At 41.4% G+C, this 26,048-nt stretch overlaps 2 protein-coding genes and 1 pseudogene across 4 annotated transcripts in view; 2 read left to right on the top strand and 1 right to left on the bottom strand.

Annotated features, from left to right (window-relative positions):
- Positions 1–26,048, top strand: part of LOC112806790 (uncharacterized) — a 909,505-nt gene that overhangs the window by 287,550 nt on the left and 595,907 nt on the right. The window lies entirely within an intron of this gene.
- The window catches only part of LOC112806785 (KRAB domain-containing protein 5-like), a 441,696-nt gene that overhangs the window by 215,333 nt on the left and 200,315 nt on the right, over positions 1–26,048 (bottom strand). The window contains exon 8 of one of the 3 annotated variants that reach the window (XM_073889093.1): positions 10,251–10,314. The exons of 1 other annotated variant lie outside the window; for it this stretch is intronic. In XM_073889093.1, coding sequence (XP_073745194.1) covers positions 10,251–10,314 — 64 coding nt within the window. Of the gene's footprint in view, positions 1–10,250; positions 10,315–11,868; positions 11,913–26,048 lie in introns of those variants that run through there. One more of the 3 variants, XM_073889094.1, reaches the window with a different exon arrangement.
- On the top strand, positions 10,340–10,958 carry LOC112806559 (large ribosomal subunit protein eL29 pseudogene; annotated as a pseudogene).

Raw genomic sequence — 26,048 nt, 5'->3', positions numbered from 1 at the left:
GGTGGTCAGTGGAGTAACATCTCAAAGATGGTCTCCAAATTGCTGGGATAATATTCAGCTTTGAAAAAAGAAACAGATCTTGTCACATGATACAACATGGTTAAAATGTGATGATATAGAAATGTGGAGGTTCAGAGCCTATGGACAAGAAAGGATTCTTGAGATGTCTTTGGTACAAAAAAGGTGGTTTTATTAAAGCATTGGGGCCAGGACCCGTGGGCAGATAGAGCTGCGCTGGGGTTGTGACAGGTGACAGATTCTATGCTTTCAAGGCGGGATGGGGTTTGGGACAGCACCAGCCCCCAAGGTATTATGGAAACAAGGTTTCTGGGACCTTCAGCGGTCTAGCTGTCCTTAGGAAAAGGTCATTTGTTACTGTCTAATAAAACCTTAGTAATGCAGCGCCTGGGTGGCTCAGTCAGATAAGCATCACACTCTTGATTTCAGGGTCCAGAGATCAAGTTCCAAGTCAGGCTCCATGCTGATTGTGGAGTCGGCTTGAGATTCTCTCTCTTCCTCTCCCTCTGCCCCTCACCCCCCTTCGCACACTCTCTAAAAAATATAAATAATAAATAAGGCCTTCGTTATGAGACCCTGGTGGGCCATACTCTTGGAGGATAATTGCTAACATATTTGGGGGGTAAAGATAACGCAAGTTTCAAAAGGAATTTTTATATGGTAACGTAGACTCACAGGATCCTGGGAGGTTGGGATAATGTTATTGTAAGATTGTCTTTGGCCCTTAGCAAAGTATTAACATTGAAGCAGCTGAGCTCCCAGAAGAAAGTCATGCTACCTGATGAAGTTTTAGAATGTTTTTTTTTTTTTTTAAGATTTTATTTATTTATTTGAGAGAGAGAATGAGAGATAGAGAGCACGAGAGGGAAGAGGGTCAGAGGGAGAAGCAGACTCCCTGCTGAGCAGGGAGCCCGATGTGGGACTCGATCCCGGGACTCCAGGATCATGACCTGAGCCGAAGGCAGTCGCTTAACCAACTGAGCCACCCAGGCGCCCAAAGTTTTAGAATGTTAAGTGCTGTTCAGTGGGGTGGAGTCCGGAGCTGACGATTAAGAAAGAATTCTTGAGACGTCTTTGGTGCACAATGGTGGTTTATTAAAGCACAGGGACGACCTGTGGGCAAAAAGTTGCTGCCCGGGGCTGTGAGGGGTGGCTGATTATATACTGTGGGGTTGGGGGAGGTAAGGAAAATGAAGATTTCAAAAGGATTTTTGTATGTTAAAGAAGACATACAGGCAAGGAGGCCTTGCCATTGTCAAGTTAAGGTTGTTTCCCCCTCTAATAAGGCGTTAACATTAAGATAGTCGGGAACTTCCTGGAAGAATATCACACAGGTCCCACCCAGGAGTGGGGTGTGGGGGGAGGTTGCAGGGTGTCCGCTGATGCTTTGTCTTCAGCCAGCCTTCTGTTCCTTCCTCATACCTGTTTCAAGGATTTGTCAATGGGCCGTAGGCGGTAAGGAAATGTAAAATTTTTTTCTTTTGCTGTTGTTTCCTGTGTCTATGACATTATGCTAAGTGAAGTAAATGAGTCACAGAGAAAGAAACACTGATTTCACTTATGTGACTAACCTAATGTAGTGAAAGAGAAGGAAGGAAAGGAGAGAGCGAGGAAAGTAGGAAGAAAAAAAGGAGGAAAGTATAGTTGCTGGAGCTTAGAATAGAGAAACACGCGGCAGTGGCTGTTTAACAGATACTGAGTTTCTGCTTTGCAAGATGAGAAATTCCAGAGGTTGGTTTTACAACGACATAAATGTACTTCACACCACAGATTAAAATAGTTAAAATGGGGGCACCTGGGTGGCTCAGTCGGTTAAGCATCTGCTTTTGGCTCAGATCATGATCCCGGGGTCCTGGGATCGAGCCCCGCATGGGGCTCCTTGCTCAGCAGGGAGCCTGCTTCTCCCTCCGCCCCTCCACCCCCACTCGTGCTCTCTCGCAAAAATAAAATCTTAATAAATAAATAAATAAATAAAATGGTTAAAATGGAAAATTTTATGGCATATGTTTACAACCGCAATTAAGAGTAAACTATAAAACCTAAAATTGATACATTATGAGTTTTAAAACATGACCTTCAATTCAGAGAGGCATTTCTCTCACCAAGGGAATATAAATTCATCCTTAAATACATGATGATCTTAATTCTAACAATTCACCAAGGAAGTGATAAAACAGCCACTGACCACTAAACCAAGAAAAGAAACAAGATAATTCATGAGCCAACAATGTATGGGTAATATTTATACAAAACAAATACCCACGTAATTTTATTGGCAATTGACAGATGGCTGATTCCTATTTGAAGTAAACCCTGCACAGCCTTAAAATGTACTAAGTTGGGCGCCTGGGTGGCTCAGTTGGTTAAGCGACTGCCTTCGGCTCAGGTCATGATCCTGGAGTCCCGGGATCGAGTCCCACGTCGGGCTCCCTGCTCAGCGGGGAGTCTGCTTCTCCCTCTGACCCTCTTCCCTCTCGTGCCTCTCTATCTCTCATTCTCTCTCTCTCAAATAAATAAATAAAAATCTTTAAAAAAAATAAAATAAAATGTACTAAGTTGAAAACTGTTATCCACAAACAAAACAGAGATAAAAAATAAAAGCACGATTAATTAAGGTTGTGGAAACTGTCATACAAAAGGAAGCATTGTTATGGAATCGTAAAATAAGAATGAGAGAGGGGCACCTGGGTGGCTCAGTCGTTAAGGGTCCGCCTTCGGCTCAGGTCATGATCCCAGGGTCCTGGGATCGAGCCCCGCGTCGGGCTCCCTGCTCCGCGGGAAGCCTGCTTCTCCCTCTCCCACTCCCCCTGCTTGTGTTCCCTCTCTCCCTGTCTCTCTCTGTCAAATAAATAAATAAAATCTTAAAAAAAAAATGAGAGAAATTTTAAGCCCCCAATTTTCTGAATAAACTATAGATTTTTTTAAAAAAGGATCCATGTATATAACTGTAGTTTTATTTTATTATTATTTTTTTAAGATTTTATTTATTTATTTGAGAGCGAGAGATTGAGAGAGAGCACAAACAGGAGGAGCAGCAAGCAGAGGGAGAAGCAGGCTCCCTGCGGAGCAGGAAGCCTGATGTGGGACTTGATCCCAGGACCCTGGAATCATGACCTGAGCAGAAGGTGGCTGCTTAACCAAATGAACTACCCAGGCACCCCAAGAAAAAGGAAATTTTGAAGTGAAATACAGGATTAGATGTTCTCATTTTAGGGAGGTTCCTTGTACTCGGATGAAATTACTGGCTGGGATTTTGTAAGATGATGTTTGAGGCCTCCATAAGATTGGAAATCATAAAGTAGAAGATATGTGACATCTGTCTCCAGTGTTCACAACTTTTCTGAAGGTAATGTTCTGACCACTCCCCTCACATATTTCTGTCATGAGGCAAAATGAATTTTAAAAATGACTTGACACCAATTCAGAAACATGCGCAGATTTCTCCAGGTCCCCGAAAGCAATGGAAACACAGATGTATCACGCAGGCCCTCACAGGCAAAGGAAAGTTCTTTGGCCCTTACTGTGAAGATGATGGAGGACCAAGGGAGCGGAAAGAGAATCCTTAAAGGATGTAAGAGAATGGGGAGTGTGGGATGGGACTGTCGCCGCGTGGTAGCCAGGGAAATGAGCTTAATCTCACAGAAAATTCTTTTCTTTTTTTTTTAAACTTTTTTTTTTAAGATTTTATTTATTTATTTGAGAGAGAGAGAATGAGAGATAGAGAGCACGAGAGGGAAGAGGGTCAGAGGGAGAAGCAGGCTCTCCGCTGAGCAGGGAGCCCGATGTGGGGCTTGATCCCCAGGCCCCAGGATCACGACCCAAGCCAAAGGCAGATGCATAATGGACTGAGCCACCCAGGTACCCAAAGACCCATTTATTTAAAAAAAAAATGAATATGAACTTTGCTGGAGAGTCTCTCATTTTCAATCCAGTATTCTCCTCAGTAGAGAAGACATTGTAGAATTCTAGAAAATTATTTCCCAAAATACTGTTCTCTGACAGGAGGGATTTCCAAAGTTCAGATCTTGAGCTCCACTTCCAAGTATAATAGAAACAAAAACAAAGGGTGGGAAATGGAGTTTAAGTTGGGAGCAGTGTCATTTTATACAACTGCATTTTTTTAAAGATTTTATTTATTTATTTGAGAGAGAGAATGAGAGAGAGAGAGCACATGAGGGGGCGGGAGGGTCAGAGGGAGAAGCAGACTCCCCGCTGAGCAGGGAGCCCGACGCGGGACTCGATGCAGGACTCGATGCGGGACTCGATCCAGGGACTCGATCCAGGGACTCGATCCTCGGACTCCAGGATCATGACCTGAGCCAGAGGCAGACGTCTAACTGACTGAGCCACCCAGGGACCCCTATACAACTGCATTTTTAGAATTACCACTAATCTACAGTAAATGATGATGTTACCTTAAGGAAGGAAGGGGAAGCTAACAATGAAACACTGTGAAGACTTTTTTCTCTGCACTTATAAACCCTTACTTATTTCCCTTACTGCAGGGATCTGAATTCCAGTCACAAAGAAGAATCTTTGAAGACATACTCTTTAAAGGAAGGAACAAAACCCTGAGTGTGGTTTGGGAAATCTGGAAGGAAGATATCCTCACCCACGAAGAGAAGGTGTCCGTAGTTCTCTAACATCACATCCTTAAAGGTCAGCAGCCCCAGAAATAAGTAACACATTGACCAAGGGGTGATGGGTAGGATTCAAATTTACTGAAGATGAAGTTAGGAGAACTGTTTCTGGCTTAGGTGTTTTCCCTACTTTATCCAATAAGATCATTTTCAGCACAGTAATATGCTATAATGTATTCTCTAGCTCTGAAGAGGATGGCATATGACTCCCCAAAACAATATAAATACTGTATGTTTCTCCTACATGTATTATAAAATAATGGTATCAACCCAAGCACGTACATTTTAGAGTCCAGTATTTCTGTCATACAGTAAAAGTTGTATATATTTATTAGAAGGAAATGTTGATAGTTTAGAAGTGAACTTATAAAATTCTAATGTGAAATCCAATTTCACAACGGGGAATCGGAGACCTTATTAAAAATGTCAACTCTGAAAAAACAATCAATTCTGATTCAGGAGTTCTGGAGTGGGATCTGAGTCTGCATTTCTTTTCTTTCTTTCTTTCTTTTTTTTTTTTTTTAAGATTTTATTTATCTATTTGACAGAGAGAGACACAGCCAGAGAGGGAACACAAGCAGGGGGAGTGGGAGAGGGAGAAGCAGGCTTCCCCCTGAGCAGGGAGCCCGACGACTCGATCCCAGGACCCTGGGATCATGACCTGAGCCGAAGGCAGACGCCTAACGACTGAGCCACCCAGGAGCCCGTGAGTCTGCATTTCTAACAAGCCATGAGCCTATGGGCTAATAAGGATCTCTTCTCCTTGCAATGGATCATCATGGGAAATGTTGGTTATACTACCAAGGCTTTGATAGGAATGTCATATTTGAGAGTGTTATAGACTCAGATATGAACAGATAGCTTTAAGGAACTAAGGTCAACTTTATGAAACCAATAAAGCCCCTTGAAATAATCTGCTTGGTACCTTGCTTTCAGTGTTTTCAAGAGCCTTACCAGGTGAGTAAATAAGTTCACTTTCTGGCAGGCATAAGAACCTGAAGATAGGGGCACCTGGGTGGCTCAGTCGTTAGGCGTCTGCCTTCGGCTCGGGTCATGATCCCAGGGTCCTGGGATCAACCCCCATGTCGGGCTCCTCGCTCGGTGGGAAGCCTGCTTTCTCCCTCTCCCACTCCCCCTGCTTGTGTTCCTGCTCTATCTCTCTGTCAAATAAATAAATAAATAAAATCTTTAAAAAAAAAAAAAAAAAGAACCTGAAGATATTCTGGGGACTCAAGAAGAGAAGAAGTAACCCACATCTATAGATATTGCAGGTGAACTTGATGGCAAGTATTTGGCCTGGCTTCTTAAGCTCACAAGGCTTTAAAAATTCATTCTGAGGGGCACCTGGGTGGCTCAGTTGGAAGAGCATCCGACTCTCGACCTTGGGGTCATAAGTTTGAACCCACAATGGGTGTAAAGATTACAAAAAACAAAACATACACACAAATAAACCAAACAAAGAACACTTAAAAAAAATAAAAGTTTAATCTGAAATTCCTTATAAAGAGTTCCAGCAAAAAAAAAAAAAAAAGAGTTCCAGCAAAGCAGATTTCAAAGAACCCATATAGCCAGTTACTATTCTTGCTTCACTTGTATAAATAATTAGACCAAGCTTGTTAAAACTCGGCTTATTTTACAAACAAATAGTCTCGATTCACTATGTTTGTTAAAGAGGAGGTTAATTTTAGAGAGGAAAATTCTATTTTCATAACAAACTTTTATGGATGTTAGATTCCAATTATGATGTTGTTTGCCTATAAAACTGGCTAGATCCTGAATTCTTCTGTTTTCCTCTAGTATCTGGCTACGACTCTGCAAACTAAGTTCTCCAGTTTTATCTCGTTCCCTTGACTTGGAGTCACTGAGGACCAAAACTTCCCTTTGTTCCTGCAAACTGAAGCTAGATGACTCCACGTAAACTTCAGAGAAACTGCCCAAACGGCCCGTGTTTACACAATCTTCTTGCCTCTTGCTCTACGGACCGCTCAGGAAGCTCACAGAGATATTCCAATGGCAGACCAGGAAAATCTGTCAGATTGCCACTGCCTGTGCTCCATCTGAAGAGGCTTGAAGCCTGACATCTAGAAATCTTCCCACTGGCAGAATTCAGGATCCCGACATTGAGTTTATCATTCTTTCAACCATTTACCTGTGTTTTAATCATGCAATTTCTTTGATACACTCAGAAATCCCACAAGTGAGAAAAGCTTTTTTTTTTTTTTTTTTTTTTTTTTTTACAAAATAAGATGGCTTGGGGCGCCTGGGTGGTTCAGTCGGTTAAGCATCTGTCTGCCTTCGGCTCAGGTCATGATCTCAGGGTCCTGGGATCGAGTTCTGCACCAGGCTCCTTGCTCAGTGGGGAGCCTGCTTCTCCCTCTGCCACTCCCCCTGCTTGTGCTCTCTCTCTCTCTTTCCCTGGCAAATAAATAAGATCTTTAAAAAAAAATTAAAAAGTTAGAAAAGAATTCAATTAATATTTGCACATTTATTTATTTTTTTTAATAGGGTTGTTGGAGCTTAGTTGTTTTTTTTTTTTAAGACTTTGTTTATTTATTTGCCAGAGAGAGAGCTGAGAGAGAGAAAGAGAGAGCATAAGCAGGGGGAGCGGCAGGCAGAGGGAGAGGGAGAAGCAGGCTTCCCGCGGAGCAGGAAGCCCGATGCGGGACTCGATCCCAGGACCCTGGGATCATGACCTGAGCCCAAGGCAGTCGCTTAACCAACTGAGCCACCCAGGCGCCCCAATATTTGCACATTTATATCCATTTCAGCTTTACACACAAGAGCCCAAAACAGGTACAGTCAACTTAAATACCTATGCATAGTTAAAGGGATAAAGAAAACAGGTAGCATATACATATCATGAAACATTTTCGAGCCTTGAGAAAGATACAGATATTGTGACATAATACAACTTGGATAAACCTTGAGGACATTATGTCAAGTGAAACAAATGAGTCACAAAGAGACAGATTCTGTAGGAATCCACCTGTGTGAGTAATCTAAGGTGCTGAAACTCATAAAAAATTAAAACGGTACCTGCCAGGGACTTAGGGCAGAGGGAAATGAGAAAGTGGTTGTTTAACAGGTATTAAGTTTTACTTTTGCAAGAAGAAAGTAACAGAACTTGTTTGCCCAGTAATGTGAAAGGTAAAGTAAATACTGTTCACACAATAATTCGAAATGTTCAGTCCACAATACTTTGATGGTAAATTTTATGCCTTTTTTTTTAAGATTTTATTTATTTATTTGACAGAGAGAGACACAGAGAGAGAGAGGGAACACAAGCAGGGGGAGTGGGAGAGAGAGAAGCAGACTTCCTGCGGAGCAGGGAGCCCGATGCGGGGCTCGATCCCAGGACCCTGGGATCATGACCTGAGCTGAAGGCAGACGCTTAATGCCTGAGCCACCCAAGCGCCCCTTTTATGCCATTTTTTAAACCACAATTAGAATTTTAAAAAATATGGAAAGAGAATAAATAGATGATGGAATAGATTTAATTTTCATGACTATTCAGGATAAAGCAACCATTGACCATTAACATTCTTAAGAATAGAAATAAAGAAGTTATGGGGCGCCTGGGTGGCTCAGTTGGCTAAGCGACTGCCTTTGGCTCAGGTCATGATCCTGGAGTCCCGGGATCGAGTCCCTGGATGGAGTCCTGCATCGGGCTCCCTGCTCTGCAGGGAGTCTGCTTCTCCCTCTGACCCTCCCCCCTCTCATGTGCTCTCTCTCTCAAATAAATAAATAAAATCTTTTAGAAATAAAGAAGTTATGAGCAGAGTCGGAGTGATATAATGACACAGAGAATTTTGTTTGCAATAGACACATGGCTGGGATATACACTTGAATTAAACCCTAGATCTCTTTAAAAATAGTGAGTTGAAAATTTTGATCCAAAATCATAATATATTTGTAAAAATCTAAAACACAGTTGACTAATATCATGGATCCTACCAAAAATTGGAAATACAGAGTTGGAAATGGAAAAACAAGAGAAAATTCATCATCTAAATTCTGAATACAACATAGATGTACTATTAAAAAAGATTTCTTCCATATAACTAGAAGTCTTAACCATGACTGTGAAATCATAGAGAGCAAACATTTCAAATCATGAGTCTGTATTGTAGGGCAGGAACATTTCACAGTAAAGGCAACAGTTTGAAATAACAATTTTTGACTAAGCATTTAAAAGACGCTGGAGAAATTTATTATGGTATTAAATTAGTGTTCCCATTCTTAACACAATAATAAGGGCTTTAAGCCATCCTGTAGAAGGATTAAAAAAACAACAAACCCACAAACAAACAAATAAACCTCTTCATTTGTAAGTAAAGGAAGAAATGAAAGTTGTAAAAATGCTGAGCATTAAATAAAATAAATATTTGGGATTAAGTTATACCAAGACTCAGTTACATGTTGAGGGACATGCATGAAAAACCTAGTAACTTTTTTACTAAAATAAATTTAAATTTGTGAGCTAAATATTTTAATAAATACAGATACCTACTATTACCTTTTTTTTTTTTAAGATTTTATTTATTTGACAGAGAGGGACACAGCGAGAGAGGGAACACAAGCAGGGGGAGTGGCAGAGGGAGAAGCAGGCTTCCCGCGGAGCAGGGAGCCCGACGCGGGGCTCGATCCCAGGACCCCGGGATCATGACCTGAGCCGAAGGCAGACACTTAACTGACTGAGCCACCCAGGTGCTCCAATAAAAAGGACATCTGGAAATGAAATGAAGCATTCGAATTTCTCATTTTAGGGAGGTGGTTTGTTTTTGGATGAAAACAATGTGTCTCAATTTTGTATGATTAAGCTTTAAGTCTCCCAAAGATTGGAAATCAAAAAGAGAAAACATGTGATGTCTATATCCGGTGTTCCTGGCATTTCTGCAAAAAACCCCAATATGCCTAGCATTGCCCTCACACAGTTTGGACATGAGGCATAAATAGAAACAGCTTCTCATACAGATCCTCAGAAATATGCACAGATTTCCCTGGGGCCCCGAGAACAAGGGAAAAGCACTGAGATCTCTGTGGCCCTCACAGACCAAGGGGAGGCCCTGGGCCCTCCCCGTGGATGTGACGGACCATCACTGGAGCTGAAGGAGGATCCTTAGAGAATGTAAGAGCTTGATAATGTTGGATAGCAGATGTCCCTCTGTGACAGCAAAAGAAATACACTAAGGCTGGGCGCCTGGGTGGCTCAGATGGTTAAGCGTCTGCCTTCGGCTCAGGTCATGATCCCAGGGTCCTGGGATCGAGTCCCGCATCAGGCTCCCTGCTAGACAGGGAGCCTGCTTCTCCCTCTGCCTCTGCCTCTCTCTCTCTCTCTCTGACTTTCATGAATAAATAAATAAAACATTTAAAAAAAAAAAAAAAGAAATACACTAAGGCTGTCAATGGCTACTTGGTCACTGTGGTATTAACTGCAATAAACCTAGGCTTCTCAAACTTATTTCCATTGAAAGAGAGCAAATCACACTTAAAGGTCTGTCTGGCTTTCTCCTTGAACGTTGGACCTCACCTCCATCATCTGCTTCATTCATTCCCACCTACCTGGGTGTGTGGCTACTGTCTCCTTTCTCTTCACATCCCGGAGCTCCTTCTTTTGCTCCAAAAGTGACCAGGTCTGGCTTTGACACAACAAGACCTGTTTATTAAAAAAAAAAAAGGGGAGCCGCGGTCTTCGGTGCAGACATGGCCAAGTCCAAGAACCACACCACGCACAACCAGTCACGAAAATGGCACAGAAATGGCATCAAGAAACCCCGGTCACAAAGATACGAATCTCTTAAGGGGGTAGACCCCAAGTTCTTGAGGAACATGCGCTTTGCCAAGAAGCACAACAAGAAGGGCCTGAAGAAGATGCAGGCCAACAACGCCAAGGCCATGAGTGCACATGCAGAGGCTATCAAGGCCCTCGTCAAACCCAAGGAGGTCAAGCCCAAGATCCCAAAGGGCGGCAGCCGCAAGCTCAATCGACTTGCCTACATCGCTCACCCCAAGCTTGGGAAACGTGCTCGTGCCCGCATTGCCAAGGGTCTCAGGCTCTGCCGGCCAAAGGCCAAGGCCAAGGCTCAAACCAAGGCCCAGGCTGTGGCTCCGGCTCCGGCTCCGGCTCCAGCTCCTGCTGCAGCTCCAGCTCCCAAAGGTGCCCAGGCCCCCACAAAGGCTCCAGTGTAGAGGCTTGTGTCTGTCAGTGTGAGGACAGAACTGGTGTGACCCCAGGGCTTCTATCTGCACGGGGCTGGTGTCCTCCTTTGCTCTTTGTACAAATAAACCTGTGGCAGGCTCTGTCAAAAAAAAAAAAAGAATACGAGTATTGCTGGAGATTCTAATTTTCAATCCAGTTTTGCACTCAGTAAAGAGGATATTGTAGTATTCTAGAAAACGATTTCCCAAACACTGCTGCACAACAGCTCCTTTAGAACACAAAGGAGAGATTTCCAACTTTCAGACCTTAAGCCAAGTATTACTGATACAGTAACAAGGGATTGAAATTAGAATTCAAGATGTGGGCAATACCATTTAATGTCACTCAATGTTTAGAATTGTCACGCATCTACAGTAAATGATGATGGTACCTTAAGGAAGGGGTAGCTAAAACTGAAGATGAAGCGTCATGAAGAGTTTTACCTCCTCACACACAAATCCCTACTTCTTTCTCTTACTGCAGGGATCTGAATTCTACTCACGCAAAAAAGAATCTTCTAAGAGACATTCTTCAAGAAAGGAACAAAACCCTGAGTGTGGATTTGGAACCATGCCCCATGAAGTTAATGAGGCTAAAACCGTCACCAGTAAGACCCCCAATGACCCTCCCTCTTCTTCAAGGAATGCTAATCTTATCTTCAGCACACAACAAAAGCTCTGGCCAACGTAGAGCAGTTTGAGCTTCCAGGATAAATTCACACCTAAGAGGTGGACCATGAAATGTCAGACACTTACCTGTACTTCATTATAATAAAATTTCCACCCAAGAAGGAGCACGGGGTTTCATTAATACAACATAGGATACATGTTTAGGCTTGGTTCCTAAGTACATATGTGCTTGTGTGCCTACCTTATACCCATCACTACATATGATGATAAAACTCCCCTTTCAGATATTCATCCTAACCCTAAATAAAAGGAAGCTACTCACCCCTGCTCTTGGAGTCACAGCTTTGGAAGTTATTCCCTTGATACCCTTATATGCTGCGAATACAGTTTCCATTGAGTGAGACCTCCACATTGTGTAGCCTCTACCTGTAACTCACCATAGAGTGAACTCATGTTAGTTCAGTTACAGGACCTTATCCTCACCCAGGAAGAGGAGGTGTCCGTAGTTCTCTAACATCACATCCCTGTACGATTCCCGCCGAGTGTGGTTCAGGCATCCCCACTCCTCCTGGGAGAATTCTATGGCCACATCCCTGAATGTCAGCAGTGCCTGCAATAAATACCACAGTGACCGAGTAGCCATTGACTGGAGTTCATAATTTTACCTAAGGTGAAAAGAAGGAGTTAGGACAAATGGTTCTGGCTGAGGTGAGTTTCCTGCTTTATCCAGTAAGATAATTTTTAACACAGTAATATACTTCTATTTATTCTCTAAATTTTAGGTAACAAGGTGGCATATGATCCACAGAACCACTATAAATCCTCTGTATTTCTCCAAGATAAATTGAAACTGAAGGTTTCAATAGAGGCATACACATGTTTGAGTACTGTATTTATATCATACAGTATAAGTTGTGTATATTTCTTAAATGAAAAGTTTGAGTGGGTTGAAAATATATCTTATTCACATTAGAATTTCACAGCAGTGATTTGGAGACCTTGTTAAAATGCAGGCTCTGATTCAGGAGTTAGGATGGGAACTGAGTCTCATTTATAACAAGGTATTTGCCTAAGGATGAAAGGATACAGTTTTGAATAACGAAGAGGTAGGACTCCAAGGGAAAGAATTTTCAGAGTATGGGAAATCAATGGGTTTATTACAGCTTCTACTATAAAAGCAAGAAAGGCAACAATACTTTCTGATCATGAGTAGTTACTAGATTCTAACAGTTTTTACAGATTAACACACACACATAAAATAGAAAACAACACAGAAAATTAATCTAGAAAACCAAACATATTATTCTTCCACTTTTTTGAAAATATTTTGGGGTGCCTGGGTGGCTCAGATGGTTAAGCGTCTGCCTTTGGCTCAGGTCATGATCCCAAGGTCCTAGGATCGAGTCCTGCACTGGGCTCCCTGCTCGGCAGGAAGCCTGCTTCTCCCTCTCCCGCTCCCCCTGCTTGTGTTCCCTCTCTCACTGTGTCTCTCTCTGTCAAATAAATAAAAAATAAAAATCTTAAAAAAGAGAGAGAGAAAAGAAAAGATTTTGTTACACTTTCCAGTAAATGTAAGAAACTAGACTTTAACCTAGGATCTCCGACCTAGACTCATGTAGGGGAGACCCTGTTAGCTCCCCTTGGGCCACAGCCAGCACTCAACTCTAATAAGTTACTGAGGGGCCTTCATGCTTAACCATGGCCTCACTTAGAATCACCTGGAACACATAATTAAAAGAACACTGTTGTTCTCACTGAGAACAATTGACAAAATCTGTGGTGGAGGGCACCAGTATAACATTTGAAACTTCACGGGCGCCTGGGCGGCTCAGTTGGTTAAGCGACTGCCTTCGGCTCAGGTCATGATCCTGGAGTCCTGGGATCGAGTCCCACATCGGGCTCCAGTCTCACATCAGGCTCCCTGCTCGGCGGTGAGTCTGCTTCTCCCTCTGACCCTCTTCCCTCTCGTGCTCTCTGTCTCTCACTCTCTCAAATAAATAAATAAAATCTTTAAAAAAAAATATTTGAAACTTCACATATTATTCTAATGGACAGCCTGGGCTTAGAGCCACTTAACCAAGGCTTCTCGAGCTTTAATGTGCTTGGAAATTATTACGTGTTCCAGACCCCCCCTGAAGAAATTGTGATGCTTCAGGTTTGGAGTGGGACTTATGAATTGGCATCATTGAAGTTCCCAGCTAATCCTGATTTAGTACCACATGGACCCAGAATCAGTATCACTAAACTAGCAAAAACTGACACAGCCCACCTAAACTGCATATACCCACCATCTTGTCCCAACATAAATTCTCTTGGTTCCCAGTGAAGACCACCAATCGCCACTGTGAAACATCACATTCTTTGCTGCTCCTTTGAAGTTTACAGAAGGGTAGAGAAGGTAGTAACGTCTTGTTACTCAAAGCCAAGTTCAGCTTCTCCACGCTTAAAAGCCAATACTTGAGAGACAAGTGTTGGTAATGCTAAGCTTAAAAATAGTGCTGGGGCGCCTGGGTGGCTCAGTCATTAAGCGTCTGCCTTCGGCTCAGGTCCCTGGGTCCTGGGATCGAGCCCCACATCGGGCTCCCTGCTCCGCGGGAAGCCTGCTTCTCCCTCTCCCACTCCCCCTGCTTGTGTTCCCTCTCTCGCTGTGTCTTTCTCTGTCAAATACGTAGATAGAATCTTAAAGAAAAAATAGAATCTTAAAGAAAAAAAGATTTTATTTTAAGCAATCTCTTCACCAAATGTGGAGTTCAAACTTATAACCCTGAGATGAAGAGTCACATGCCACACTGCCTGAGCCAGCCAGGAGCCCCAAGTCCATCTTTCATTAATGGGTCTGCAACAGACTATGACTGGGAGGGCATCAAAACCTCCTGACTCCATTTCAGTGAGGTTTCCCATTACTAAGTTTCACATCCCACCCTTTTGATCAAGATCTTTTGTCGAGAGCATCACTGATCAACACTCAAGTTCTTTATATTTAGTTTAGTGGTTTTGTCTTTCAATGCCAGGAGGGACCGTGCATGTTTGTCATGCCTCATGTCAGAGGGAAAGTGCATAGCAGTTCAGAGCCACCTAAGCTACATTTGAGTGACAGGGAGGGTTAGAAGGGAAAAACTCTCAGGTACTTCCTATCTGAAGTTTATATCTTCTCAAGGTTGTGAATTTTGAGCCAGCCATCACCTTATTGGACACATCCTTCCTGCAAAAGATTGATAGAAAACAAGTACAAATGAAAAGTAACATGAGAACTCCAAACCGTATGTTGGTTCTAAACCAAGACCCTAAGTCTGAAAGTAGCTAACTGAAAATACTCACTGTCACTTATCTGGACTTAGGGAAGAAATGTTTCTCTCTGTGAAGGCAAAACCAATATGCCTCCTGGAATTCACCTCTTAAATTGACTAGGAGGCAAACTTGTGTAATACTATGGGAGGGCACTGAATGAAGTAACCTAGCATATTTTGGAACATAGCATGCATGTGTAACATGAAGCAATAGTTAATGAAATTTTGCAGGAAGAGCAAAATTTCAAAGATATTAAAAAATGTGATCTCAAAATAACCATTGAGAACCATGTGTGTTATCCATAATACTCTAAAAAGTATTAAATTCAGAAACCATGCATTTGGATAAAAACCCAGGGTTGGTAATAGTTTGGTAAAGAAAAACTGTGTGAAGTCTGCAACTTCTAAACCTTCAGAAATGTGGACAGGATTTTAATGTGACTGTTTCTGAAAAGGTCATAACGAAAAGAGGTTTCAAGAGATTTTGCAAGAGATCTGGAAGGGCAGATAAAAGGCATTTTCTTTCCACAAAAGAGATAAAAGAAGCAACAGTAAGAAAAGGTATCCAGGCCTGGTCTGGAAATCTTGGGGAAGCTGTGTCCCCAGATGTTATCTGTTTCAATTCTGGGAAATCTTTGCCTTCACATCACCAGATGGTGTGCAGGTCCAGTCAAGATTTGGCCCATTTTTACATGTGTCACATAATCCGAGAGTCTATTTCCTGGAGTTGGACAGCATGACATTGTTAAAGGGGACCCCATGACTATTTCTTCAGTGGTCTTAACTAATGGGCAGTGGCAGGAATGGCCCTGAAGCCAGGGGGACATTGCCAAGCCACAGGGTCCAGTTGATGGCTATCACACCCTATGGGGAAATGGTCCCCATGTTTTTGGGTGAGCGCTCCAAGGGTATTCCTTTCCTTATCATATACAAAGAGGAAGAAGGGAAGTTGATTATTAGAGTGTCCGAGGGTAGGGGAATTTTTTAGACTTTTCTTTAAAGTCTCAAAGACTATGTCAACCTCTCCTTTTGAAACCCAGCCACGTGCCTCAGATAAAACACAGGAGTACCGCTCCATGCTGCCCTGCAGGCAGACAGCATGAACAGAGATGGGGTGAAGGCAGGGATCTGATGGAAGCCTTGGACACAGAGGGGAGACTGTTTGCTCCTTTATGTGGGCTTCCTAAACAGTGGCACATGCAAACTCCCCTCCTGGGGAAGAGAGTGGGCCAATGCCATTTTTCATTCCGCCCGTCAGCAGGGACAGACTTCAACATGGGGCACGGTGCACACAGTGCAGTGCCCTCTGCAGGTGCCTTTTTAAAATAGGGCCAGTGTGGGCACCTGGGTGGCTCAGATGGTTAAGCGTCTGCCTTCAGCTCAGGTCATGATCCCAGACTCCTGGGATCGGGTCCCGCATCGGGCTCCCTGCTCCTTGGGAGCCTGCTTCTCCCTCTGCCTCTCTCTCTGTCTCTCATGAATAAATAAATAGAATCTTTAAAAAATAAAATAAAATAAAATAAAATAGGGCCAGTGTGATAGGCCACCAGAGCAGTAACAGACCCCTCCCCTAGAATACCAGCACAAACCCCCACAAGCACCAGGTCTCCTGATCATGGAGTGCTGCAAAGCTTCAACTTCAGTGGAAATAGGACCAGGCACAGGCTTCTCTAACACACAAAAGACAGACCTAGACAAAATGCCAAGACAGAGGAATTCATCCCAAAAGAAACAACAAGAAGAGGTCACGGCCAGGTCGCTAATCAAAGTAGATATAAGTAATATGCCTGAACCAGATTATAAAACAACAACTGTAAAGATACTAGCTGGGCTTGAGAAAAGCACAGAAGAAACCAGAGAGACCCTTACTGCAGAGATAAACTTCCTAGAAACTAGTCAGGCTGAAATAAAAAATACTATAACCAAGATGTAAAACCAAATGGATGTAATGGCCACAGGATGGAAGAAGCAGAGGAATGAATAAATGATATAGAAGATACAATTATGGAAATAATGAGGCTGAAAAAACAGGGAATGAAAAATATTAGGTCATGAATATAGATTTAGGGAACTCAGCAACTCTATAAATCATAATAACATTTGTTCCAGAGTTCCAGGAATTCCAGAAGAGGAAGAGAGGGAAAAAGGGTCTGTCTTCAAAACCGCACAGTCAGGTAATAATAGGCAAATATAATTTCTCATATTGGAAGCTACACATTCAAAGATATTTTGAGTATCTCTGCATTCTTTCAGGAGAAACTGTTTTATTACTGATTGGATTTTGACCTTATCTACTGGGACCATTAATACAACATCATTTTATGGATAATTATATAATAATTATAAAAGTACTCATTGTATGGCTATAATTTATTATTTATTACTAGAATAGATTACCTAATTCACAATTTCACCTGCAATGTGATTGGCTTATAAATGTACATATCACCCTGTGAGGCATGAATATATAAATGACTGACACGAAGAAAAACAGACTACATTTTTCTCATAAGATGAGGAAGGTCTGTAATTCCTCCAGGATACAGAGAAGGACCTGGATACACAGTGGCCATCACTCAAGAGAATGAAGGGACTGGAAGTTGGAAAACATGCACTGATTAAGGCTGAGTTGTTCACTTCCCTCCCCATAGTCTAATGAAAAAGAAAAAAATTACTATGATGGCAGAGAATGTATAAAAAGATACAAGGGTGCTCTTGAGGACAAGAATGCTTGGGCTCGTAGCTGTTATCTCAGGGGAGGTTCTAGGTGTGATATTGTTCCTATGAAGGTGTTGGCTCCTAGGCTTGTGCTCGCACAGAATGACAACCATAATGAGTCCTAAACACACAACATCTGGGATACATCTGAATGCTGCTTAGAGTAAGTCTGTGTGTGCCTCACAAGGTATAGCAGAACAGGATCCAAAGCCTATGTTTGTGATGTATTTGTCATTTTTCTTGTCATACATACATACGAAGTGTAATATTTACAAGCTCACATAGGATCCAGCAGAGGACACTGGAGGGGCCAATGGAATGTGGGACTGTAACTGAACGCTTTGCCCACCTGGAGATCCTGGGACTGATGGTGATGGCCTGGAAGACAGTCAAGGGGCAAGAGTTGCCAATGGACACATCTCTGGACAATCTGTGAACCTAGAAAATAAGTCTCTATCCGAAATCATGGAGAGAATGTTTCAAACCAAAGGCTGCCAAGGTGTCTGAGATTCCACTAGAAGAAATGACCAATACTTGGCTACATTCAGATGACTGAGTAAAACCTCTCAAACTCACCCTGATTCCCCTGTAGAACAGGAAATGATGACATAAGAGGTAGAACTCCCGCAGGTTTCCAGGGAAAATCTGGACCAGGAAGATCATTCCCAGTGTCAAATTCTCAGCTACCTCTTTCCAGGGTTCAATATTTATGTTCAAAAAAGAGAAATCACACATTCTGCGTGGAGCACTGGGTGTTATGCACAAACAATGAATCATGGAACACTACATCAAAAACTAATGATGCATGGTGATTAACATAATAATAAAAAAATGAAAAAAAAAGAGAAATCAGCATGGAAACATGAGTTTTCGGCTACCTTTTCTACCAAAAATGAAATCTACAGTACTCACCAAAGTCTAAAGTCATTAAATAGTCTTTACAATGTATGGTCCACAGTTACTAATGCTTTATTCTAACGATTGTAACAGTCATGATTTTATGTTTTTGGACAAATACTCATTTTTTACTGATGTCAGATAATAGGATATATATATATATATATATGTTTCTGCCTCTGGTTTTGGCACAAAGCTCCTAAAACTATTGTAAGTTCCTAAGTGATAAGAGCACAAGGAACATCTCTTTTTCTAAGTGACTCTGAAGGGACTCTGGGATGGAGGCTGGCCACCAGAAAGCCCAAACCATGATCAGCAGCTTGGAATATTCAGCTTCATCTCCCCACCCTCCTTACTCCAGAGCAGGGAGAAGGGCTGTAAATGGACTTAATGACTGATTATGCCTACATGAAGAAGGCTCCATTAAATCCCAATGGTATGGAGTCTGGAGAGCTTCCAGGCTGGTGAAAACATCCACACAGAAAAGGTGACACACCATAATACCATGGGGACAAAAGCTCCTGAGTGTGGAATCCTCCCAGAACTCACTATGTACCTCTTCATCTGGCTGTTCATCTATATCCTTTATAAACTGGCAAACATAAGTGTTTTCCTGAGTTTTCTGAGATGGTATATCATATTAATTGAACCCGAGGAGGAGATTATTGGAACCTCCAATCTATACCCTAAAAGTATGTGGGTGTGTGTTGTTTGTGTGTGTGTGGGTGGGTGGGTGGGTGGGTGTGTGGTGGGGGGTAGTCTTGTGGGACTGAGCCCTTATCTGTGGGACCTGATAATACCTCTGGGTAGATAGTGTTCAAATTGAGTAAAACTGCAGGACATGATGGTGGTGTTGGAGACTTGCTAGTTGTTGTGGAGAAAGAACCCTCCCCCCATTTTTGTGACCACAAGTGTGTTTTTTTTTTTGTGACCACAAGTGTAAGAAGTAAAGTGCTTTGTGTATTTAGTAAGACGGACAAAGAGGGCGTAAACACAGTAGGGAAGAATTGGGTTTTTCCCTTCATAGAAAAGAAATAATAGGTTTTTTTTCTTTATAACTGACCAAAATAGTTTAGTTAAAAAAGGGTTTAGGGACATCTGGGTGGCTCAGTTGGTTAAGCGTCTGCCTTCGGCTCAGGTCCTGATCTTGGGCTGCTGGGATCGAGCCCCATGTTGGGCTCCCTGCCCTGTGGGGAGTCTGATTCTCCTTCTGCCCCTCACCCCACTCATTCTCTCTCTCTCAAATAAATAAATAAAATCTTAAAAAAAACAAACAAACAGGTTTAGTGATCATCTAAATATCAGTTGAGTCACCATTTGAACCTGGGTACCTATAGCAACAGGAGGCATTCAAATGCCCTTCCAGAAAAAGACCTGTTCTTGGATTATCTCCTCTGACAATCAATGCTTCACCCAGAAATCATCACACAGAACAGCCTCCATGGTCTGAGACTTGAGAGTGTAAGTTCCAGCCCTGGACACATGCATATAGCCCAAATGGGTTTTTAACTGATCACTGAAGACCAGGTGCAGAGGTCCAGCTTCCAGGGTTTAAACACAGAAGTCCAGCCTACACATGACCCACTTTCACATCTGGAGAACCAAGACCATAGTCTACCTAAAACAATTCATGTTCATCTGTGTATCTGACTGCATTCTTCATGGGCTAATATTTTCATTGAAGATGACAACCATAAGCATACCCAGAGACATTCATTCTCAAAGCATTTTCCCAAGACAGGCCCCATTGACATCCCCTGAGAACTTGTGAGAACAGAAAACTGGGGGACTACAACCCAGAACTATTAAAAATGGGAAAAGGCCTGGAAGTCTGAGATTTTTTACAAGTGCATCAGGTGACTGATGCAAGATAAATGTGACAGCCTCTGCAATAACTAAGTCACAGATCATCCTTGAGTTATGCACAGATAGTCACTCTTAGATACTTTGTGGTGATGTTAGTGGTGTGATACACACACAAAACGTACACATTGTCTTTATTCATAAATAAATCTTACTGTAACATGATCTTTCTTTGGCTTTCTCGACTTCCACAGCCCACTTCCCTCAATGCCCTCCTCCAGCTTCCTGGGATCACCCACAAATATACTTGTCTTCACGTTCTTTCATCCAAATCATCCATCCTAGATTTATTCCTAGGTATTTTATGGTTTTGGGTGCAATTGCAAATGGGATCAACTCCTTGATTTCTCTTTCTTCTGTCTTGTTGTTGCTGTATAGAAATACAACTGATTTCTGTGTATTGATTTTTATATCGAAATAATCCATCCTAAATGCATTGGAATTTATTTAAGTATTGCATGAAGTAAGATATGAAACATATATAGCCAAACATTAATAGATGTTATAATTTATAATGGATCTGAATATAGAATTCTCACAATGAATCTGTATTTGATGATTTTTACTATGAGATCATAAATAATTGCAGGTTTAAAGAGCTCTTCATGCTCACCTCTGAAGAATTAGCACTTTATTTCCATACATGATAACATGCTCGTGAATCTGAGTAGGCACACTCTAAATTTCAGGGCTTTTTCATAACATCTAATTCTAGTGCAAGACATGATGTCCTCTGTGTCAGATGTCTTGAAACATTTCAGGTAATGTTGGCTATTCCCAACAAGCTCACACGTTCAGCAGGCTCATGACAGCGTTCTGGTCAGTGAGATGAAGAGAGAAGCACCTGAAAGAGGTTGGCCTGCTCTGAGTGAAAAAGGAGTGGTTCTAAAATAAATTCCCTGAGTCCTATCAGATTTACATTGCCTCCTTGATGCATGGAACATGGTTTGATGCCTGAAGGTGGGGCAAGCATCTTTGGCCATGAGAGCAAGTATTAGCATGATGTCTGCTGCTAGACAATACCAGAGAGAAGAAATGGAACTAGAGTATACCATCGCGTGTATGAGTCATTTTATCAGACATGAGCATCTACCTACTCATTATATACATCATACACAATATACATCTTCTTTTCTATAAGGACACATCTGCCTTTTCATGATATAGCTGAACACAAAATAACAGCTACCCAAAAAAGCATCATTATACTTCACTTGTACCAATGTCAAACATGAGCACAACCTACTACCCAACTTCATGGTATCAGTTTCCACAACCGTCAGAAATCCCTTCATGCTCCCCACAGGATGATGGGTAAAAATGCAGCATGGGGTGTGAATGAACATAGAAACATCTATCTTAAAAAGTAGGTATACTGTTTGAGGCAGAAACGCTCACTGCCTCTGACTGGTGAACTGCCCCCCAACGAATCAGTGCCTCGCACAGAGCTCAAAGAATAACACTCACTATGGGGCTCAAGCAGAACCGAGTTTCCTACCAGCTGTGGATCAGCTTCACTGGAATATTATCTAATGTTGGGGTTATATACCTAAGATTCTAGTGCTTTGTGGATGCACAGCACACACTTTGCTGATCCTGCCAGTGTCCAGAAGGCTTCTTCATTTCTTACATCTACTCTGCCATGTGACATTTGAAAGCTATGTCCACAAAGTTTGCATCTTCCAGAAAACCCTCTCCATCCCTGCCATGGATCTTGGACTGAAAAGTACAGTAATCTTGGTCATCCAACAGGATCTGACCTCAGTACCACACAGGAATATGAAATCATGAAGATAGGATCTTACTCCTCTGAAACCCACCACATTTCCCAAGTATCCATCTCTGTCATATTTGTTCATCACAAGTAGCTTCTGAAGCCCTTGCAGTAACTAAAAGACACTCCCCGCCATTTCTTTCCCCACATTTCAAGAGTTTTTTGTATTTGCTTTCAGTAGGTCTTATCTTCCTCTCTAAGGATACCATAATCATTTTTTATCTGCCTTCATAACTCTCTCATTGTCAAGTACCTGAATTAAACCTGTGGTCCAGGGGTGCCTGGGTGGCTCAGTCGTTAAGTGTCTGCCTTCGACTCAGGTCATGATCCCAGGGTCCTGGGATTGAGCCCCGCATCGGGCTCCCTGCTCTGCGGGAAGCCTGCTTCTCCCTCTCCCACTCCCCCTGCTTGTGTTCCCTCTCTCGCTGTGTCTCTCTCTGTCAAATAAATAAATAAATAAAAATCTTAAAAAAAAATAAAAGAAATAAGCCTGTGGTCCATTGGCCCCTCATTCCTCTTATCTCAATGAAGTGATGACAATGTTGTATTTAAATCTTGAATATGGCCTCCAATGATCTGCTTAAAGATCATTTCTCATTGCTGAAAAGAATTCCAAATTTCCCATCATAACTACAAGGACCCAAGCGACTGATGTGTGAGTGGGGCAGCTCTGATACATATGTTACTGGCAATGCAAATGAGGAGACATACAAGAACCAGAGATAATTTGGAATGAAAACAAAGAGAATTTACCTTCCCAAGTTCAGACTCAGTAGTATAGCCTGGGACAGGTGTCCTGTCTCCACATGCAGAATTCATGCCAACACTTCAGTCTTGATTTCTTTCATCTCTTACATGGGGCAGTAATTTTACTACTAATGGAATAGTATTATCTTCCTAAGTATAGAAAAGCTACTACACACCCATCATTGTCCCATGTTTGTTCACTTCAAAGAAATATCAAAACAGCCCATGACTCATGAAGTCTCCATGCTTCCACCTAATTAAATTGTTACAGTAATGTGAACTTAGATGATATCATTTATCAAAAGTGAAGGAAAGAATAACTAAAGGAAGCAGACTTAATGTTCTTGTCAAACTGAGAAGGAAGAAATGAAATATATCAATTAAACAACATGCAACTCAATATGCTCACAGAGGAATTACTCCCATTTGAATGAATTTCTGAATATCAACTAATTCAATGCAAACCATTCTTAAAATCCCTGAGCAAGTCATATAAGCAATGGTCCATGAACATTGGAACAAGGAAGAAAGAGTATATCCCCCACAAATAATAGACAGGTAGACAAGACAGGATTTGCATGAGCAGATTCTTACACCAAAGAGTCATGAGATTTGAAAGAAGTAAGTTCAATGCAATGTAGAGAAATTATTCTTATTATGAATCTATAACATTTATGTTTGCTAGGAAATCATCAATTTTGAAATTTGGTATTACCTATATTGATCCAATTCCCTTTTCTTCTGAAGATATAGGTACACATAAACACAAAAACATTTCCTTCATTAGTTCTGTTACCCCTAAATTGAATCTTAAACTTAGTATATTTACATTTGTGTTCCATGCATATAGAAACCATGGAATCTTTTATGTTCAATACATTCAGAAAAAGGATATGAGCAAAGAATATTATAGAATAAGATTTTATAGATACTGATTTAGAATTCTGCAGGTATGGCTTATAATTATATTTGCATTGACTTCTTTAAATTAGCATTTGTTAAGTAGAGGCCCTGGGCATTGGATGGTGAGCCATCATTCAATAAAGAACACAGAAGAAATTTAAAAAGATAAGTCTATTACTCATAGATCCTAGAGGATGTATATAATATGCTTGGAAGGGCTACATGACGGGGTCAATGAGGAGTGTAGGTAGAGAAAGTGGCAGGAATTGGGGCAGATGCCTTTATTAGGGTCCATGGTTGGAGTGCCTTGTAGTTCCAGGACAAAATCTAGAAGGCACATTTCAAACCCAAATGAGTGGAATATGATATACTCTGTCGGAGTGCACAGGGGAAATATACTGGGAGTGGAGAGTGTTATTCACAAGGGCTGCTGGGGTTGTCATATCAGGAACTTACACTAGCTTGTGAGTTTGAGGGCTGTTATCTAATTTTTTTTGCTACTAGGAGGAGCAAGTATCAGCTCACACCTCCTGCAGGCAGCCTGGAGTCTAAGGCAGCAATACCAAGAAGCAATTCTCTCAATTCTACTGCTATATCATCTATATTAGAACCATCATAATGTCTTAGTAGTTACAAAAAAGAGGAAAAGATACAGTACATAAATGTGGGAGAAGTAATTTCAAATTACTTGAGGTTTAAGGCTACTGGAAAAAGGGAATCCTTGTGATGTGTTCCCACTGCATTAACTGACTCTGGAACAATGCAGGGGCTGGGTTCTCAATGCCCCAGCTGCTGGAAATCCATGTATAACTTTTCACCCCCCCAAACATAGCTTCTAATAGCCTGTTGACCAGAAACCTCACTCAAAACATAAACAGTCAATTAACACATTATTTCCTATGTTATATGTATTATATGTGATCTTAAAATAAAATAAGGTAAAGGAAAGAAAATGTTATTAAGAAAGTCAGAGGGAAGAGGAAATACACTTACAGTAATGTATTGTAAAAAAATATGCATGTAAGTGGATATGCAGAGTCGAAAGCCATGTGTTAGAGGTTCAACAATACCTGGTTGTTACAGTCAGTTTACCTACAGCCTCGTTTAATGTGGAGCAGGTTAAGGTTGGTGCAAGGATAACACTTCCTTCATTACACATCAGTGTTAACACATGAAAAAACATTCAGCTCCATTAATTAAAATATATTAACTTCAAACATAGTCTACAGAAACCACTGCGAAATCACTATATGATCTTATCACAAGCATTCAACACCCAGTCTTGTTTCTCTGATATAATGATCTGAGTTGTAGTTTTGATGGTTTTACTCATAACATTCAAAATATGGGTTGATCAAACTTTTTATGTTCTCAGTAAGGTTTCTGGTCAACAGTAGTCTACGAATAGTTAAATTTGGGGGGAATCAAAAGTGATATCCTTATTTCAACTGCACAGAGGTCAGAGCCCCTAACCCTGCATTTTGAAGACTCTACTCTAAATGAGCTGAGTGTTTTAACTTTGGCTTATTCTCCATAATAAATAATGTGATTTAGATTAAAGTCTGGAAGGTGCTATAGTCTTCATGATTTTTGCTGTGAATTCTCAGATGTTTATTTAGATTTGCTTTTTCAATACATACATTTGACCCTTGTTAATATTCTTACCAGATTCACTGCATTCATAAGTTTGTCTCCATTATAAATACCTTGGTCATTACTGAAGATCAAGTCCTCACAAAAGGCCAATTATGTATAATGGACATACACAGAACACTACACCAAGCAAGAGCAGAATATACAATCTTCTCAATCACACATGGAACATTCTCTAGTGTAGGCAAACTGTCTACAAAAAAAGTCTTGAAAATTTAAGAAGATTAATATCAACAGTATCTTTTCTGACCACCATGGAATGAAACTAAGAATGAACAGCAGATGGGAAATTGGAAATGCCACAAATAGTTGGAAATTTAACAACACACTTTAGAACAATCAATGGGTTAAAATGAAATTAAAGAAAACAACCATTAAATACTTTGAGACTAATGAAAGAAACAGAATATATTCAAACATATGGGAATCAGAAAAAGTAATCTATTTTTTAAGATTTTATTTATTTATTTGAGAGAGGAGAGAGTGCACAAGCACATGAGCAGGGAAGGGGCAGAGGGAGAGGGAGAAGAGAGAGCAGAATCCCCGCTAAGGGCAGAGCTGGACTCCAGGCTCCATCCCAGGAGCCTGAGATCATGACCTGAGCCTAAATCAGACACTTAACTCACTGAGTCACCCAGGTGCTCCCCCCGCCAGAGAAAGTAATTCTAAGGAAACATTCAGTGGAATGAAAAGGCAACCTGAAAAATGCAGGGAAATTTT

The sequence above is a fragment of the Callorhinus ursinus genome, unplaced genomic scaffold, assembly GCF_003265705.2.
Source record: "Callorhinus ursinus isolate GAN/ISIS: 27379988/994484 unplaced genomic scaffold, GSC_fseal_2.0 scaffold101, whole genome shotgun sequence".
In the NCBI taxonomy this organism is placed as follows: Eukaryota; Metazoa; Chordata; class Mammalia; order Carnivora; family Otariidae; genus Callorhinus; species Callorhinus ursinus.
The sequence above is the reverse complement of the archived record's forward strand: the minus strand, read 5'-3'. Positions and strand labels throughout refer to the sequence as shown.